The sequence below is a fragment of the Carassius carassius genome, chromosome 49 (assembly GCF_963082965.1).
Source record: "Carassius carassius chromosome 49, fCarCar2.1, whole genome shotgun sequence".
Taxonomy (NCBI): Eukaryota; Metazoa; Chordata; class Actinopteri; order Cypriniformes; family Cyprinidae; genus Carassius; species Carassius carassius.
The window spans coordinates 1,325,984-1,346,162 of record NC_081803.1 but is presented as its reverse complement, the minus strand read 5'-3'; the positions used below and the strand labels follow the sequence as shown (position 1 = coordinate 1,346,162).

The window sequence follows — 20,179 nt, the reverse complement described above, 5'->3', positions numbered from 1 at the left end:
TTTCTCTGGTTGGAAAAATCCACCAATCCACCATTCAAAAAGCAACATTCATAGTATATATAAATGAAACTGCCAACATCAAATATGATTAAATGTAATAATATAATGAGGTTATTAAGAAAGGAATAGTCTACTGGACACTTGTTTTTCAGTTTAAAATTGTGGTTTATTTCGGGCAGCAGACAGGGGGCAGTATCAGATCAAAGGAACTAAAATGACCTCATGGAGCCTGATTTATGGCACTACCTTTCTCTGCATTTGAGCTGCTTTTTGCTCTGAGCATTCAAAACAGGAACTTGCTGAGACAGTATTAAATCACGCTGGCATTTAATGAAGAGGGATGGTGAAGGATTTACTTTCAATGTGTGTGGGACTGTTTCTCTATTCCAGCATTTATCTTCTCAGAATGTCGAGTCACATCTGATAATCCTAGAAATACATAGTCTTTGCCATGAGTTTTGAGCTGTCATAGAAACCTCAAGGAGTAAGCGAGGCAAAACCACAGATGTCCCAATAGTAGCAGGCCAGGAAAAACAAGTGACGAATGGATTCACGAGCCGTGGCTCCTGCCAGCACGTTTGGAAGCCGGAGAGGCCACCGAGCGGGTGAATTTGGGCTTCAGTGATTTCTATTCAAACCGTACACTCTCTCTGACCCTCGTGATGTACACTGTGAAAAAAGTCCATAAAAATACAGTGCAATATACCATAATCATTTATAGCAATTGTCCATATTTAACGCTTTTTACAGGCGTTTCTCCGTATTTTTTAAATACGCTTTGCATTGTGGGTACAAGAAGCTCAGTCGACAATCGTCGCGAAACCAGTGCTTGAGCAGGCGCCATTATTCACAGAGATAGTCTCTGTCAAAATTTCATTTTAACCCTCTGAAGTCGATTAATGCGTATACGCGTTATGAGGCATTTTCTCCTGATAACCCAGAAAAGAACTTCAATTACACTTTCAGTTTTGATCGTACAGATAAGAGCAATACAAGACTCGTGTATGAACTATTTCTAGATTCCAAGTTTTTTTTTTTTTTTTATCTCAATTTAGGACTTGGAGTGAACATGCAGCAAAAGAAAAAAAAAGTGGTTTCTTCAAACAGGCACATGGCAAGAGATACTAAAAGCAAATAAACACTTGTAGCCCTTATCTTAATTGAGATTGTATAGCTCTCTTAGTTTAACATTGAAATGTCAGGCATTATTTTCAAATTCTGTACAAGGAAGGGTTTTTTTTATGTCAATTGTAGATGCAGATAATTTAGCATGAATAAGAGGTTAGTTAATCTAACTAGGTTTAGTTCACCCATAATATTCAACGTGATCTCATATGAAAAATCTAATTCCAATCCTGTTCGACTTTTGTTCATTTTTGGAAAACTAATGAAATCTGACTGCTATACTGTATTGGACCTTGAAATGGTAGTTGCTTAGGCTGTCAGTGGAGGGACATAAAGCATTTCATTAAAAATACTCTTCATGTGTGTTTCAAAGATGAATGGAAATCGAATGGACTTGGAACGGTATGAGGGAGAGTAACTGATGTCAGAATTCACATTTTGTGCTTTTAAATAATGTTGTGTTCTATAGAAAACTAAAAAGTGTTCTATAATACAAACATGTCCAATGGTGCTTTTCACATTGTTAAATTAATTGATGTCACAATATGTTTGTCTTCACCGGCAAATAAAAGCTACTGAACACATTTTTTAAGAATGTTCACATGAGGTAAAAATAAACCATGTTCAAATTGTACATATTGTGCTGGATTTATTTGCTACAAAAGATAGGCCTAATGCTATAATTGTTTTTAAATCTCTGCATAACAGATTTTCTGTTTATGGTACGGAAGAAAATGTTAATCTACAGAATTTTCCGTTTTAATGTTGAAGGAAGTATCCGTAAATTTAATGGTAAATGTCCTGGTAATTTTCTGCCAGTATATTATCTGTTTTTTTACAGATATTTTTTTTTTACAGTGTAACTTGGTGAAAAACACCAAATTCCTGATCACCCTACTAGACGCCTAAATAAAAAAGCTGGTATAGCTATAATATAATAGTTCTTATTTTATTCTTTTTGAAATGTTGAGATATTGGGATCTTATAAATTCTAGTGGAGACACATGAGCTTCATGGGGTCATTTTCTCAGGAGAAAGCAGGACACCACAATGACCTGCGAGTCTCCTTTTGATCGTCATCTAATCTCACTGCTGTCTAAAAATAACAACCCGAGATACGGATGAGATACTCTTTGTGATTTTCTCATCTTTTGCTAAAGCTGTGCTCTTATCCTTCAGTTTCTGTCTAAAACATCACAAGCCAGTTTTTGGGCTGTTTTGGGGTCTGACACAGGGTCTTTGAGTGAGAGGGTGGAGTATTATAAACCTGGGAAGTGGACAGTTGCTTGACTGTTCCCATTTTGATTTGTTTATTTTGGACTTGAGAGCACAACTTAGTTTTGCCGTGGACTCCTACATTTCAGAATAGTAGTACTTGGATACCTTGCATTTTGTAGTAAAAGCTTACTGATTTACTTAATGAACATCACATTATGCATTTATGCGTTTTTGTCCAAGTTAAAAAAGGCACCAATATTTGAAAGGCTAGTTATTTGATGAGCTACAGCCTCTGCCTTATATTTGTATTTCTTGCAGGACTATAGTACCATCAATATTATAAAGAATCTTTTCATAGATTCATATTATTTCTGATTAGGGGTGTAACGGTCCGCAAAAATCACGGTTCGGTACGTACCTCGGTTTTAAAGTCACAGTTTGGTTCATTTTCGGTACAGTAAGTGAAAGAAATGCAAACATTAAACTGCAGGTTGTTTATTACTATACACTTCTTTTTTACAATTTGTTTACACTCTTTTTTAAAATTATTCTTAATAATATATAGATAAAATAAAAAAAGAATAAGAAATAAAATACTGCTGCAAAGTTCTCCACTAAATAAAATACTCTCAGTCTCAAACCAATATCATATAATAAAATATAATGAAAAATATAAATAAATAACTATGATTACAGTGCAGCATTACCAATCCCAGCTTGTAGGCCTGCTCATATTTAAAAAAATATATAACATAACTTTTCCAAAGTGTAAAGTGCAGCATGAACAGGTTCAGTTTTTAGACCTGCTCAGATTTCGTTATTGCGTTGGACCGATCAGAATTAAGAGCAAAGGTCTGTTTAAATGCCGACAGGAGCTGCGATTGAGTTACAATCGTTTTTCCTAGTTGTAGTGATGTTCACACTCACGTGATGCCTTTTGAAAACCTTGCACCTGTCAAACACCGTCAATACTGTTGACAGTGTCCTTTATCAGTAGGCTTTATATTTATGCTCAACATGAAGTATAGATATTGTTGTCGTGAAGACAAGATCCTGGTCTGTCAGCGGTCTCCCTCTATGCCACCTACAAAAGGAGCAGCGCGCCAGCGCCGCGCCAGGCACGATTCTGGTGTATAAAGACACAGAAAACGTGAGGCAGCCGTCACGCAACTGACACGCAGCAGAAACGCCACGCTCACGCCATGCAGAAGTGTGTCACCGGCCCTATTTTAGAATCAGCTGCAGGGCGGGATTTGCGCTGAACGCGGAGACTTCCGCCACTTAATATGTTCGTTTGGAAACACGAAAATGTACCTATGTTCCGCACACAAAATATTGCATTCGGTCATTCGGTAAACATGTGCACCATACCGAAAGCCCTGTACCGAAACGGTCCGGTACGAATACACGTACCGTTACACCCCTATTGCTGATAATATAATTTTAAAAAAGTGCATTTTAGCGTACTTTAAAAAAAGTTGGGAAGTATAATAAGAGTATATTTGAATGCAAATTTAATTGCATTTTAATGAAAATGTGGTACAAAATATTAAACAATAATTTAAAATGTACTGGAACACTGTAAAAAACGGTAACAGTAAAGCATAGCAAGTTATGTTTTTACATTAACTGATCAAAATAAGTTGAACAATGTTATCTTTTTTTAAATCTGAAATTCAATTAGATTTTTTATATTTATTAATTTTTTTATTTTTTTATTTGTTTAACTGGTTCAATGCAATTTAAGTTGAAATGACACGTACAAAAAGTTGAAACTTTTAAATTATATTTATTTATTTATTTATTTAATTAATGTATTATATTATTTGTATGATTTGAAGTATGCTAAAAATGCACATTCAGTACACTTAAGCTTCCTTTTCCCAAAAGTACATCAGAAATCCCTTTAGATTAGGGAACATGTATTCACTATTAAATGAAATCTGAGTTTTGCCTCAATAAACTTAGTTAGTTAAGGTATGTTTAGGTATGGGTTAGGAGGATTAATGCATCTAAAATACGTTCATGCAGAATAAGGCATTAATATGTGCTTTACATGTACTAATAAACAGCCAATATGCTCGTAATATGCATGCTAATAAACAACAGGCTAACAGTGAACAGTGTTCTCTAATCTAAAGTATTACCAAATTTTTCCTCTAGTAACTGTAGACAATTGGATCCCATTGTTCACTTCTCTCCCTCACAGCTTCATGAGAAACTGCATGTCTGCTATCACACACACGACTAACGAGTAACACACACACAGATGAATTCTGAGCCCAGCTGCTCTGGTTTATAGACTTGGCCATGTCCAAGCAAAAACTGAAGTCTCTTTGGCCATATGTTTCATATACCAGGCATTTTCATGATTGTTTTACAGATGTAACACACGTTCCTTATAGCGGCCAAAAATGGGTCTGTTTTTTTGTAGATTAGTGACATCAGCATGGACGGAGTAATATCCCCATCACTCATCAGCTAGCTCTGAACACGAGGATTTCCTACCGGTTTGCAGGAAATGTGGAAAACTCCATTTTGTTGTAATTCTGGAAAATATCTGTCAACTGTAAGCCATGACACTACAAGGTAACGGACACATTTTTCCTTTGCAAAACAACAAATGAACGTTACAATTTGAAATAAAAAACATCAAATACATCTTTGGTAAATGACACACCACAGAGATGAGGATTTGACTACAGATTTATTAAAGAAGGTTCACTAACATTGTTAAGTGAATGTTACCATGCAGGTTTTCAGATTTCAGACTTCATCAAGTATCTTTCTGAAATGGTCACATTTGCTGAAATGTAAAAGGAAACATTGTCGTTTTTCAACCCAGAATGAACCTACGGCCCATGACCTGTCAAGCACAGCTGTCTTCTCTGAAGCACTGGACTGCTTCAAACTTGCTTTCGCAACAGTGCAAGACTCGCAACAAGGCTGGAACATTTGCTGCTCGGATGATGCGAAAAAAAAAAGAAAAGAAAAAAGGTTTAATAGGTAGTTTTCCTGGTAAGACAAATAACATGAACAGTTCTTAAAGAACTTAAACGTCCACATTGAATCAATGCATGTTTGCACTGTAACACTTATGGCAATGTTAGTATGTTTTTGTAAGACTACTGATAATACTGATATGTTTTAGAAATATAGCATCTCAACCAAAACTCCTCCATTTGTTTGCAAATCTTTGGATTTCAGCCATTTTAAAGTGGATTAATGTTCTTTACATACAATGCTATTTCAAACATGAATAAACATGTCATAGAGTACAAAAACTTCCACTCTTCATCATATGAAACTGTTCATTTCACAGATGTTAGCATTATAGTTGCACTTTTTGAAAATGTACAATCCACACTTAATCTATATGAATTTATTTTTTTGAGAATTTTTTTCTTGGTAATTCTGTCAACTGGTGTCAAAGCTATTTTAGCGAATGACTGAAGTTCTCCTTCAGTCCACAAAGGAACAAGGTACAGATACAGAAGAGTTCATAAAAGTGTCATATTTATTGTTAAAAGTAGATTAAATATTCAAATACTTTATCGGGCCATTGTATGTAGTGTTAAGCTTCTGTACTAAAACACCAGTCCTTTCATGTTTGGCCAAAATGTTATTTTGTATGATTGGAATAGATTTTAAAGAAGAAAAATATTCAAAAATAGCTATACCTTGGTTCAAATGTGTAACTTTAAACAACAAACATTCCCTTTTTGACTAACATATGAATATATACACATTATATACATGCATACATATATATGGTGGTATGTGAAGCAAAGACGTTTTTGATCATTTAATTTCCATCATGTTGAGTCATAAGAAATGTTTAAATTATTTCAACATGATGATATTTGATTTCGATTGAGACCATGACATTAGGTATGATTCATCACTTAAATTAATGAATCAATTAGGTGGCCACAAATTGGACCTTCATAAAATGAATCTTCATTTGTACTATCATTTTGTTTTCGAAAAGTGTAAAGAATACCTTTTACAGAAAACTAAATATAATTCATTAAACAACAACAACAACAACAACAACAAAAAGGTTGACTTTAAGATAAAAAATATTGAATGCATGGGACTTGATCCCTGTAAAACATTTTTTTTTTTTCTCAATCTATGCTTATCAAGGCTGCATTTTTAAAAAGAAAATACAGTAAAACAGTACTATTATGAATGTTATTACAATGTATTTTTTTTTTTAATATATTGTAAAATGTAATTTATTCCTGTGATTAAAGCTGAATTTTCAGCATCATTCCTCCAGTCTCCAATGTCACATGATCTTCAGAAATCATTCTGATTTGATGATTTGCTGCTCAGTTGTTATCAATTACTATTGGTGCTCAGTTATTAATAACAGTTCTTCTTATTATAAATTCTGAAAATTAAGTTTGCTCTCACAATTTTTTGCTGCTTAATATTTGTGTGAAAATTCATTCTTTGAAAAAAAAAAGTTTAAAAAGAACAACATTTATTTAAAATATGTTTTATTACAAAAAATGTCAGCATCTTTGCTGAATTAAGTATAAAGTATTTATTTCTTCTCTCTCTCTTAATCTTTCTTTTTGAGTGGTAATGTATCACAGTTTCCATACAATTCCCCAAATTTATCAACATTATTGCTTTACTGTATTTTTTAATGAATGCAGTCTTGATACTTATTAGACCAAAAAAAAAAAATACTTTTGACCAGTAGTGTATTTTTTTTTAGGTGTACATTTTGGTGGCAGCTGGGTATCATAGGGATGAACCTGCAGTGCAAAACAAAACAAAAAGCAAACAATCAAGTACTTTGCATAATTCACTGAAGTTATTTCCCAGCGGCCCCTTACATGCACTCTTTATTTCTAGTGCAAACTGAGGACAGATTCACCGGACACTTCACTGCGCCCCTTCACTTCAACACCTGCTGTACAAGACTAAAAATCATGCAACTCCTCGATTTACAACAATCTGGCCAAAAAATTACAACTAGCCAAAATACTCATCCAACTTTTCCATACTTAAGGCGTTTCGGGAACAAGGCGTTTTTTGTTAAACTTAAATCCTCTTGGATTAGCCTTTAAATAGTTCAATATTATGTCAAAACTTTATGAAGACAACTTCATAACCACAAGTCTTTTGCTGATGAAAATGCCTTTTTCAAAGTCTCTTCTCGCTTATGCTAAGATCCCGGCCCGTGCTGAGCCTCAGACCACTGAATGGTCTTTATGGTGCGTGCTGCTCAGGACCGGGTGGTTGATGGAGGACGCAGACCGGTCCGAACCCTCTGCTGTACCGTTCACATTCTCCTGCCGCTGACAGCACAGGATCTGTTTGAACGTGACGCTCATCTCCTTGTCCCGGTAGGAGTATATGATAGGGTTCATAGCAGAGTTGAATTCGGCTAAAAGAAGGAAGAATTTCTCATAGGTCAGGACATTGCAGTTGGAGCAGACCACGTCCAGCAGGAGAAGCACCAAACCAGGCGTCCAGCACACAATGAAAGCTCCTAAAAACAAGAGAACATGGGAGGTGACTCATGAGTACTGGAGGACAGTGTCAAGTTAAATCTGTACTGATTTAACAGGCACAGTCTAGCTCAATAACTCTACCCAGACAGCAAGCAGTTTCGGCCCAGGTCCGGCCCGCGTGAAATCCATTTCACAGATGTGGGCCAGATGTGGGCCGGTTCTATGCAGAAACTGCTTGCTGTCTGGGTAACATGAGAGTTCCTCACAATACACAACTATCCTCCTTAGATTAGGATTATTCAACATTTTCTATAATGTGGATATTAAGTATTAAGAGTAATCCCATGAACTCTCCAAACTATCTTAACAGTAAACAATTACAATTAAAACATACAAGCAAAAATCCATTAAAGATATTACTTACAAAGCTCAATGTATTTAAATAATAGCTAAATCAATAGCATACATGTAAGTTTACTTAAGCCCCTTTCACACTGCACGTTGGTCCCAGAAAATTGCAGGAACATTGCCGGATCGCCTTCTGTGTGAATGCAAACACGCCCCGGGATTGACTGACCTAGTAACAACGTTCAATCCCAGAACAAGCTCTGTGTGAACAAAAGCCAGAACGAATGCCGTGTCGTAGCGATGACGCATGTTCCCATGCAACTCTTTTACCAGGTGTTTTGAAGGCAGATCAACGTTCGCGACGAAAAAATATGTGCAAACTGTAATGAAGCAGAGATCAGTTAGTTCTTCACTTTCCACGCTGACGCCGAGATCGTTCACCAGCTTCAGTGAAAGTTAACGTGCCTAGTGTTTTCGACTCGTACATTACACGTAACATTCTGATGTCACGTGTCTTTACGGGACCTTTGTGGGTTGTGTGTGAAAGCACGCACATATTCCGGGAAATCACTGGCAGTGTGAAAGTTCAAAATCTGGTGACCCGGGACACATTACCCATGTATTTTCCGGAATCGCAGTGTGAAAAGGGCTTTACAGAACAATTAAAGTATATTTCAAGTATAGACATTTAATACTTATGTAGGAACCAAGCAGGTAGAGTGCAACCAATACGCCCTAATAGGTCTTTTGTCCAAATCCCTGAAAGATGACCTATTAGAGCATATTTTAAAATTGCGCCCCTATCGGCAACAGGACACTTTCATATTAATGCTTTGTACTCTTTATTATGCACCATATTTAGGTTTTCGTATAGGTCAGTTGATAGGACATGGTGTTATATGACAGTATGCAATCATGTAATCATGGGTTTGATCCCAGAATGTCTATGCACTGTAAATCATGATTTTGCATGATTTCTATGAGGGTAGGTTTAGGGGCGGGATTAGGTGTAGTCATTAATATGAATTCGAATGAATTAGCCACCTAGTAAATTATATAAAGATTGCCGTGAGATTGGGTTGGACCATGTAAAAACCCCACAAACTGTATTTAAAGGAGCTATGTGGAGGTTTTTACTTAAAAAAATCTTTAAAATAGAGTTTTCATTTGTACATGTATGAGCCAACCATGATGTAAAAAAAAAGAATGACACCTCGACTGTCCACCACGGTTGCCTCTATCAGCCTGTAGGCTCAATTGTGTGTGGAGGAGTCGGGCCCGAATTGGCGCGAAAATTCACAAAATGTGACATCATGCACGTTCTCGTCTACTTGAGCTCACAACCGTACGGCACGCCAGCCATTATAGTAAGCAGCGGCAATAGTGTTTTTAAATGGACTCTGCAGATGGAAAGAAGCGACCAGCCTCCAGCACAATTCAGACACCCACGGACACTCCTCGTAAGTAAAAAAAAAAAAGAGCGTGCGCACTGAGAACGAGCACGAGACTGGCTGCAGTTCCTCTAACGGCCACTGGTGTCAGTAACGGTTAGAAATTTCAGAACCTACGCAATGCTCCTTTAAATAAACATGCATTTTGATTGGTATGACCGACATGTCATAATGGATACGTCATTTCATGACACTGTCATTATTTTTATCCCCGCTAAAGTGCACTAAACTTTAAAACGTAAATATAGGCCGTAATAAGGTGCTTGCACAATGACCCATAGGGTGTTTTTTTTTTTTTTTGGAGGACAGTCTCTGTAAACTAGTTGTGCACTCAAGAGTTTACTACTCTTACAGTACAAAACTGTTACAGCATGCATATACTTGAAGTACACTTGAAAGTATACTTTCAATTTAGTGCACTTACATGTACATTACTAGTACTGCAACATAGAGTGTAAGCCTACTTAAGCATACTTAAATACTTGAAAAATACTTCATTTTTATGTGGGATGAGGTGATTAAAAATATTTAATTCCACACTTGAAACTATTCATAATTCATTCAAAACTGGTCTATTTTAGCTAATATTTGTAGGACACAGTTTAAAATATTAGCTTAGCAATATGCCAATTGTATATTGTATAAACAGTTGCAAGTCAAGTCTGTAAACTGTAAGTTAAGCAAAAATATTATTGGAGCATGTTTTAAAAGAAAATAATATTTTGGTCTTTCTACTTCAAAAGTTAATGATTAATTCAATGTGTTACTTGCCATTTATTTGTAATTATTTGTAAAATGTATTAAGTTTCAAAAAAAAAATTCTCTCACTTCAGTGCATGTACAGACAGCATTTTATGGTCTTTTTTTGGGGATGCTTCCTTAGAATGTAGTTTCCTATATAGAAAGTGCACTAAGTTTTGAAAGAGCCTGCATCTCATAAGGCAGCAATATGTGTCTTTCCCATTACTAACAGAATGGCAGGGTTGCATCCATGTGCTTAAACAATCCTTAGAGTGTATTTTCTTTGTGCCAAACTTCTACTTTTCTCATGAATCTATTCCAACATGACTTTGACAACCAAAAATTGTTTACTGAAAAAGAACATTTTGGCTACAGTTGCTATTTTCCAGGAAAAAAAAAACATACAATAAAATAAAAAACTATTGTAGGAGCACTACTCTTCTTTTAGTCAAACGCAGCTGCTCTTGAATGGTTGACATCACTAGAAAGCTATGTGGAGGCTCTCAGCAGTTAGATAAACTCCAAGCTCTTTCCAGCACAGCTTTGCCACATGTTTTGCTCTCTCTGAACAAACCTAGAGGCGTGAGCGAGGGGGACTGAAGACTGCGTTTGAAGTCAGAGACTCAGACAAAATTGTACTTTGCACCACAAAGACCCCTGCTCAAAACGTTCTGTCTGTTTGTTTTACTTGAAAACTCAATGCCACTTCAGCTTCATTGTTCTTCGGAATAACGAATCTCTAAATAAAAATATACTTGAAATGAAGATAGTTTTCATCACAAGCACTTCACTGTGGGTTCAGCTGTGAGAACGAAACTAATTTGAAACAGAGGTTAGTGAAGATCAGTTTGTTTTGGAAGTGAAAAAAAAAATCCCATAAATGTAGCTACACATTTGGATAATATGATTTTGGTCGGCCCTAGTATGGACGTATAAACCCGTAAAGACATCCCTTACCATTCATTAAAGCTTTCTTCCACTTTCAAGCTGAAAAAACAGTTGTCCCGGTAAATTGGCAGCTGCTCAAAGCTTTGCTTCGTCTTAGAGCAGGATTTCAATTTATTACTTGCGCAAAGGCTTATTAACACCATCAGGCACGATGACTGGGGTGTTCAGATTCAGGTCCAGATGCAAAATAACTTTGCCAAGTCGTGTGAATGTTGGATTTGTCAAGGAAGTACTTAATGGCTTTCCTTGACACCAGCAACGAATTGGCCATATCTAAAGGAAAGCATGCCTTGATTGTTTTGGAAAGTGGAAGTCAAGCGATTGATTGTTTTTGCCAATTATTCAGTATGTTTACACGTTTTGGAACCGATATCCCAAAAAGAAATAACATGATAATGACTATTATTTATTACTGAGTGTGTTCGATTGGTGCTGGAAATGTAAGGAGATGTTCATAAAGAAAGTGTTTTTTCCATTCCACTTCACTTATTTTCCATTGGTCTTCTATGTAAAGATGCTCTTAAATGGATGTTTTGGATTTGCATTTCGCATATTTTGTGGCATCTAGTACATGACACAATGTTATATAAAGACAGTGCTAAGGTTCTATACTTCTCAGTGTTTTTTTTTTTTTTAGAAAAATACATTCTTTGTGAATGACCTCTGTGACTGCAAAAATAAAAACTATCACTGATTCATTGTAGGGGTTTGTTGGGACATGTGAAAAAGTAAAGCAAGGAGAGAAAAAAAAAGAGAGGGAAAGAAGAAAAGAAAAAAAAAGTGTTGTTTTCATTGGCTGCACGTAAAAACAAGCATACAGCATGACCAATGTAGTCCAATTCATGAACATATTAAAGGCTTTTATAAACTTGTATTTTTAATAAATCATTCAAAATGTCCAGATGCCATGATTTGAATTTGCAATGGTTAATTAGCAGAAGCTATTACTTCACCTGCTTGACAATGTCATTAACAACAAACAGTTCTATTGTTGAATCAATGTTCTTTGTGTGTCGGATGTGCAGCTAAGTAAAGCACTGAAGACTTACTAAAATAACACCTGATACTCTGTCTAAACTAAAAGTGATGATGACTTTTAGCATTCACAGTTTTTGAGAATTCAAACATAATTGTTATTTGAGCAACTAGTCAGCAATTATATTGATTTGTGTAGTGATTTACAGCTGCTTACAACAACACTGTATGATTTACTGTCACATGACAAACTTTGGCCCATATGAGATTCGTTTAGAATGTTTAGAAACATTTAGAATGCAGAAACAATCAGTGTCTATCAACATTAACCACCCACCAGTAAAAGCTATCTCTGCAAAACAAGTGCTATTTTTATTTTTTTATTTTTTGGCAAACTTGACAACACATGGCCAAATGTTTGTGGTCAAAAACATGCAGCAGTAGCAGGAGGTTGATGGGAAATCAGTGAGATGGCAACACCTGTGGAAGTGCTTAGTGCATGCTTTGCATAGTTAACAGCAGATTTGGGAGTGAAGGATTTGGCAAATGCATGGTCATTTGTTCAGCCCTCCTCATTTAAACAGCTTTTCCTATGTCTTTCCTGGGAATCAGCACACAGACCAGATTTCTAACCGGATATTTACACACTGAAGTCTGTGGCAATCCTCTTATGAAATCTATATGTAATCACAATTAAGTCTATGTTTTCCCTCAAATATAAAACGTTCTAGTAACTTATATTGTATTCATTTTATTCATGATTGAATTAGTGTGGTGAATGTAAAGCTGATGTTAAAGCCATCATCTGCAAACACAGTTAGTTGTTTGTCTTTATATCTGACAGAGCTGAAGAAATCTGATTTAGTCCCATTTTAACGAATGGTTGATGAAAAGATATGCTGATATACTTCCATAACCTTCAAAACAACGCTGCTTCTTGGGTGTGATGTTTATATTTCTCATGAACTACGATTTTGGCAGTTTCTGAGATTCACAAGAGGCGAGATGCCAGTATATCCAACAGATATTTTAATGCAATAGATGCACGCTGTTGGAAATGCAATGGACAGCTTATTATAATCTCTTTTTATTTTTAAAGATGGTCACTGCCTTCATGAAACCATCATGAGTAAAAAAACAGAAACACTGACTTGCAAATTCATTATTTTTCTTATTATTTATTTCTTTTTATTTATTATTTAATTATATGTATGCCTTTTTGGCATATCTGAATTTGTCTAGTGATCCATTAATGCAAATAAGAAACCAGAGAAATAAAAATCCAACACTGGCTAAATGTATTTTGAATGAAACACCCTGCTTTACATGAGCCCTGATATCTTGTTTTCTTGAGGAGCGGAAACTGTTCCAATGACTGCATCATCACTGTAACAGTGTTATTCTAATATACTTCATACGCCCTTGAGTAACTCTCAACAAGTAATGAGTCATGCCTTTTAGATTGTGGAAGTTATAAGAGTGAGGAGATAAATCCTCATTGTTTCCTAGTAAGTTCTTTTTGGTGGATACTAGTACAAGGAAACCTGAATGTCTGATGTGATAGTGGAAATCAACGTTGCCAGATCTCACCAGAAAAACAGGCAAGCTGGTGTGACACATTTGATCATTTATAATTAGACAAGCAGTGCACTAAAGAGAATTTTGGAAATACAACGAACTCTCATGCAGCTAGCACCGGGAAATAAATGTGCTGATGTCTAACAAATACTGAAATTACCTTGTTAAAACATCTTGTTTTCTCATCTGCTCACTTTTTCAGCAGTCTTTTGTCATATTTTGTCCCTTATGTTTTTTAGTAACCAAAAAACATACAGCACTTCCTGCTGCATTAGTTTGCTTCTATACATTTTAGGTGGAAGTTGTGAAATGTTGTGATCAAAATAAGCCAAATAAGATGGCCAGAGCAAAGGTTTACGAGAATTAATATTATCTGCATAACAGAACCTGAGTTATTTTATCAGATGTTTTTTTTTTTGACCCAACAATCTATGCACAACACTCATTTGTGAAAAAATTAATAAAATAAATGCTGTTCTATTTATGGTCTCATTTTAGAACTCTAATATATTTTAACAGGATTATACTATTTAAACAGTAATTACACACAGTAACAACTACGTTAAGAATAGTTAAATGAATCTCTTTCTTATCTTCAGGGTGAGATAACAGTCTACAAACCGTGCTTTCATCCAGACCCCTTGCTCTCCATTCTCTCTAGAGGTTCAAGACAAGCCCTGACCAGTCCGAACAAGAACAGTACTGTTTCCCGCTCAGTGCTTGTGCAGCGGGATGCTGCACCATGACTGGGTTCCGGTGAGGCGGTGAGGCATGACACTGATGCAGTGCCAGCAGTGCAAGGCGAACAGTGGAACTGGCTGCAAGACCACTATGACGGGCCCTCAGCTGTAGACTACTGAAGGGCTTCATTGTTCATCTACTTGAAATTAGCACAACAGAGCGAAGGGTAACCTATTATGTAGCATTTAGGTAAATCTGATAATATATGTATGTAGGGCGTTTTAGTGGTTTTGAACCACAGCTTGGAGCCTGGTGCATAATTTGTACTAGTGTTGAAGGACTTTGACAGGAAGCGGACAAATTAAATCTCACCAAAATGTCAATGGGTGAATTGGAGAGAATAAACTGATCCCTAGAGCAAATTTTCTATGTCATACTGACATCATTAATGGACAGATTCTCAGAGAACATGAGCAATTTGGCTCCATGATGTTCATATCCGCAATGTAGATACTTGCGGTAGACCAAAAAAGGATTAATGCTTGTTTAAGGTTTTTTTTTTATTTTTTTATTTTTTTAGATTTGATAGTCAGGAGAATTGACCTTCATGAGGTTTCCCACCATTTTCAAATAATATTAGAAATGAGTGAGGACAGTTTGTTTGTTGAACAAGTCTTGTGGTTTAAAACCATCTGCTTATGGTTGCACGATTGTAATAAAGGATATGCTTGCTATTTTTATGTAGATATAATATATCTGCAAGTGGAATAGTGTCTGAATTGACCTAAACTGGACATGTCACATACTGCCAATGCATCCAAATATGCTTACTTCCCTAGCATATAGTAGGTAAAAAACAGTATGTGAAATAAGTAGTGTGTCTGAATTTGTAGTATTCATAAAACAGTAGGTGCAAAGTGCCTGGATGACCCACTGCTTCTGTTAAAATGCTGGGGTGTGCATCTGATCAACACTTTACTTTCCCATGAGCCCACTGAAGAGGATTTGTGAATGTCAGCGAGTGACACAACTGATGCCGCAGGTCACATGACAAAGCTAACATGACAGATGCATTATGTCTGGATTACAATCATACTACACTTTAATACTATAGTTTATAGAATCAACTTTGTAATAATAAGTTTGTTGCGCATCAGATGTAGTACCTAATCAGACAGTATGTAAAACAAAAAACAAATGATTCAGTTTATAGCTTGCCCCAAAATAACAAAATAAAGCACTTTTATTTCTATTTATACCCAACAAAATTAGAAATACAAATTTGTGATTTTAATTTTTTTGTCTGTTAGCTTTGAGGTCATCTATATTATGGGTGTACAACCCTGCTCCTCGCGGGATACTATCGCACAGAGTTTAGCTCCAACCCAAATCAAACACTGAACCAGCTAATAAAGGTGTTCGGGATTACTTGAAAACAACTGACAAGTGTTTTTCTGGAGCAGGGCTGAAACTGAAATCTGCAGGATAGTGACCCTCTAGAAGCAGGGTTGGCTACCCCGATCTATATGCTGGAGCAGTGGTTCCCAAATTTGTTCCTGTAGCCCCCAACACTACATTTAGCATGCCACCCATTTCAGTATCTACTAATGAGCTGATGACCTGAATCAGATGTGTTTGACTGTGAAATCATGCAAAATCATGCAGTATTGAGGGCCTCAAGGAACTAGGTTGGAATCCATTGTGCTAGAGTCGGGGTGTCCAAAACTGCTCCTGGAGCCTCACTATTTTCTGGAGCCTTTATTATAATATTCCAGGCAAGTTTGCAAGTTGGAGCAAAACTCCAACTCCAATGTTTGAACATTCAAGCGTGAGAGACTTTACTGTTGAATCATTGAATGAAAGCAGAACTTACCCAATACAATCACAGTTGTTTTCAGCAAGCTCATCATAGTGTCCCTGTTCCGCCTTTGACCCGAGCTGTGCCGGGACATCCTCATGGTTCGCTGACGTACATACATAAATATGTGGGCATATAGAACGACCATGACCACGAAGGTCACCAGGTTGAAGATCGCCCAGAAGCCCAAGTAGGAGTTGCTGTATAGGGGAGCCATGTTGGAGCAAGTATCTATGGCACAGATGCAGTTCCAGCCCACGCTAGGAATGGCTCCCATGACGATAGACATGGTCCAGATGATGACGATAACTACAACTACTCGTCGATTGCTCATTCGGGTATGGAGCTGCATGCGGAACACAGTTATGTGGCGCTCAATGGCTATAGCTAGCAAGTTGGCAACTGAGGCTGTTAGGCTCGTATCGATGAGGCCTTGGCGAAGCAACCACGTGCTGACCGTTAGCCTCCTCGTATTGGGTCCCGTGTTGAACATCAAGTAGAAATAGGCAAGTCCGGCAAAGAAGTCCGCGGCTGCTAGGTTAGCCATGAGATAGTAGATTGGGAAGTGAAATCGGCGGTTGATGTAGATGGCCACCATCACAAGCAAGTTAGCTAGCATAATAAAAATACACACTGTAATCCCAAGTCCCATTACTAGCTTGCTTACGGGGTCCCAGTCCTTGGCCAGATACTTCTGACTACGATTGTAGAAAAAGGCTATGGTTTCATTGTAGTAGCATTGTCCGTCATCCATCCTGAAAGATTATGCTATTGAAAAAGATAAAAAAAAAACAGGTCAGTTTCAATATTGCATGAAGTCTAATGAAAGTCACACATGGCTTAGAGTTTTGCATAATTAATGGCTTGTAATTTCACATTGATGGTAAACATGTCACCCACACACACATTGAGGCCAATAGCACAATAACTGAATTATTCTGAAATAAAGTATTGATGTATGATCTGTGACCAGGCACAAGAGTATTTAAAATGTGCATGGCATATCCACATTAATTAACTTTCAATAAGCCCCACAACAATGTGGCTAGCACTTTATTATACAATCCTGTTCTACATGTTCATAATATGTACATGTTATAGTAAATATAGCAACTGGGTAATAACTAAGTTATAACCGTGAATATACCAGAAACCTAATCCTAACCCATGTAGTTACCGTATATTATCCAGTATTTTCTTAGGTAAGTACACTGTAAGTGCACATACTGTAAAATAAAGTGCAACCACATTGTCTGTATTGTGAACAACAAGGATTATCGTTTAATTCAAAAGTATATCCAGAACCCAATAAGACGTTTTTTTTTTTTTTTTTTCTCCCAAGAATCACTGTGGTAAGATTTGTTTTATAATATTTAATATAATATCCAATAACCATTTGTTCTTAAATTACATTCATATAGTTATCAGAAATTTAATTCAACATTAATTCAACATTGTCACCATTTACCAAAGCAGAAAATAATCTAGTGGTCGCTCTTTTCCCAGCAATTGAAATGAATTAGGACTTTAGTTTTCAATCTTCAAAAATAATTCAAACGCACCATTCAAGTATGAATAAAGTGTCACAACAATAAATTTAGTTTGAACTAGGGATGTGCCGATCACGATCGGCCGATCGTTAATGCGCATCTCGTCAGTAAAGCCGGTTCTCTAATCAGCGTTAAATTCCATCAGGTGCGTGATTTCACATAGAGCAGCAGTTACTACACAGAGCCGTTGTTAACTGAGAAAATATGCAAATAAACACTGAAAATGAACGTTGATTTGCGCATTTTCTCAGTTAACAATGGCTCTGTGTAGTAACTGCTGCTCTATGTGAAATCACGCACCTGATGGAATTTAACGCTGATTAGATAACCGGCTTTACTGACGAGAAGCGCATAACGATCAGTGATTCGTGATCGGCGCACCCCTAGTTTGAACACCTGGCTACACTGAATGAATAAATAAATAAATAAATAAATAAATAAATAAATAAATAAATAAATAAATAAATAAAACTGTTAAACCTTTTTTCAGTACAACAGTTTATTTTAACCAGTACTAAAACTTCAAAACACAAAACTATATTCTGCTCACATTTAGCTATCTCAGGCTCAGCATGCTATCAGTTGTTTAGAATTCAAATGCCAAGCGAGAGTGGATGACCTTTCCACAGTTATTGTGTGCTTCCAAACCTATCATCACCACACACTGGTCCATAGTGTTGGGATACAGACAGACAGATCCTGGCATTGTGTGTCAATGTGTTTTATCACATAGCCTCAGGCCCCTGATGTCTCTAAACTAAAGGCAATGCACAAGAGTGGTCTGTGCAGAAATGTCTATGAACTTCCTGTCTCATTTGAAGCAATGCTTAAAGCCACAGTTTCAGCATTATTGTAGCACCCATCCTGAGTGGATAATGACAGTGGAAAGGAAATTCCAGACAGGCCTTGGCTGGGTGCATTTGATAGCTTTGTATCTTCACAGCATCTCCTGCTTAAACCACAGTGCAAGACCGTTACTCAAGGAAACATTTTGTGATAGTAAATATTTATTTTAAACAGTTTTGCTTAAGAGGTCCATTTCAGTATTGGTCTCCTGCCTGTCTGAGAATACAATACAGGCATTGTTCTGCACCAATCCTGTCAAAAAAGCAATGAAACTGTATTGTTACAAAGAATAAATTGTTCACATTGGTGCAAAGGCAATACTCCAATGTGATTCAGACCGTAATGATGCTAATACCCATAATAAGGTAGGCATCTGCAAGCTATTAACAATCCAGGAAGAATTAATTTTGCGTTTTCATGTTCAAAAACTTTTTGAGGGTTATTCTGCATTGAATATATATTACCAAACAATGTGTCATATAGACTACATGCAAAACTATTGATTGAAAATTCACATAGAATTGAATGCATTTTGTCATTATACATTTGTTAGAATCCACAATTCTACATCCACAGTCTAAAATAACATATGACTCTTAAACACTTCTACGTTTTGTGAAGTTGTCTCGACAACAAGTGTTATAGAACCTGTTTTGGCATGTTGTCCTCCCATGGACTTGGACCTCAGGTTCAACTTGGACCTGGTGGCAGATGTGCTAAATATTTAAAATATATGCAAGTATCAAAATGATTACACACTGCCTCAGGAAATGACTACAAAATTACACATGGGCTGCATAAATGATACAAAAGTGGTATGAACTTGCTTTGTCATTGCTTAACAAGAATGTGTTCACTGATCTATCACCATCACCAACCACCAGCTTTCTTTTGTTGAAAGCATTCTCAGCCCAAAACACAAGGTGGCTTGTGTAAAAATTAATTTAAAGAAAGCGGCAGTCTTTAAACCACAAAATGCACCACATATGTGTCAGTGGACTGCAAATAAATGGTTTTAAAGTTAGCTGAGTACTGTGAACAGTTTAACTGTCTTCTTTTATTTTATTTTTTTGCCTGAGATGTTAGTACTTGATGTTAGTGCCTTGAATCTTCCTCTAAAACACAACAAAAAGGGGAAAACGGTCACACTTTATTTGAAGGTACAATTCTTGCTATTAACAAACTATTAACTCCAAACTTTTCCTCAATAAACTTCTAATGTGCTGCTTATTAATAGTTAGTAAGGTAGTTGTTAAGTTTCGTTATTGGGTAGGATTAGGGATGTAGGATATGGTCGTGAAGAATTTGTGCTTTATAAGTACTAATAAACAGCCAATACGTTAATAATAGTCATGCTAATAAGCAACTAATTAATAGTGAGAATTG

General features: G+C 36.4%; 1 protein-coding gene across 1 annotated transcript; it reads right to left on the bottom strand.

Annotated features, from left to right (window-relative positions):
- Positions 1-6,589: 6,589 nt before the first annotated feature.
- Positions 6,590-17,207, bottom strand: LOC132132553 (lysophosphatidic acid receptor 1-A-like). The gene is made up of 2 exons (XM_059544972.1): positions 16,413-17,207; positions 6,590-7,855 (listed from the first exon to the last, which is right to left on the bottom strand). The coding sequence occupies exons 1-2, from the start codon at positions 17,149-17,151 to the stop codon at positions 7,554-7,556; spliced, it is 1,041 nt and encodes a 346-aa protein (XP_059400955.1). The 5' UTR covers positions 17,152-17,207; the 3' UTR covers positions 6,590-7,553.
- Positions 17,208-20,179: the final 2,972 nt, after the last annotated feature.

Coding starts and splice junctions, on each gene's coding strand:
- LOC132132553 (XM_059544972.1), bottom strand. CDS start 17,151: ATGGATGACGGACAATGCTACTACAATGAAACCATAGCCTTTTTCTAC. Junction 7,856..16,412: donor AACAACTGTGATTGTATTGG/GTAAGTTCTGCT, acceptor TCTTGTTTTTAG/GAGCTTTCATTGTGTGCTGG.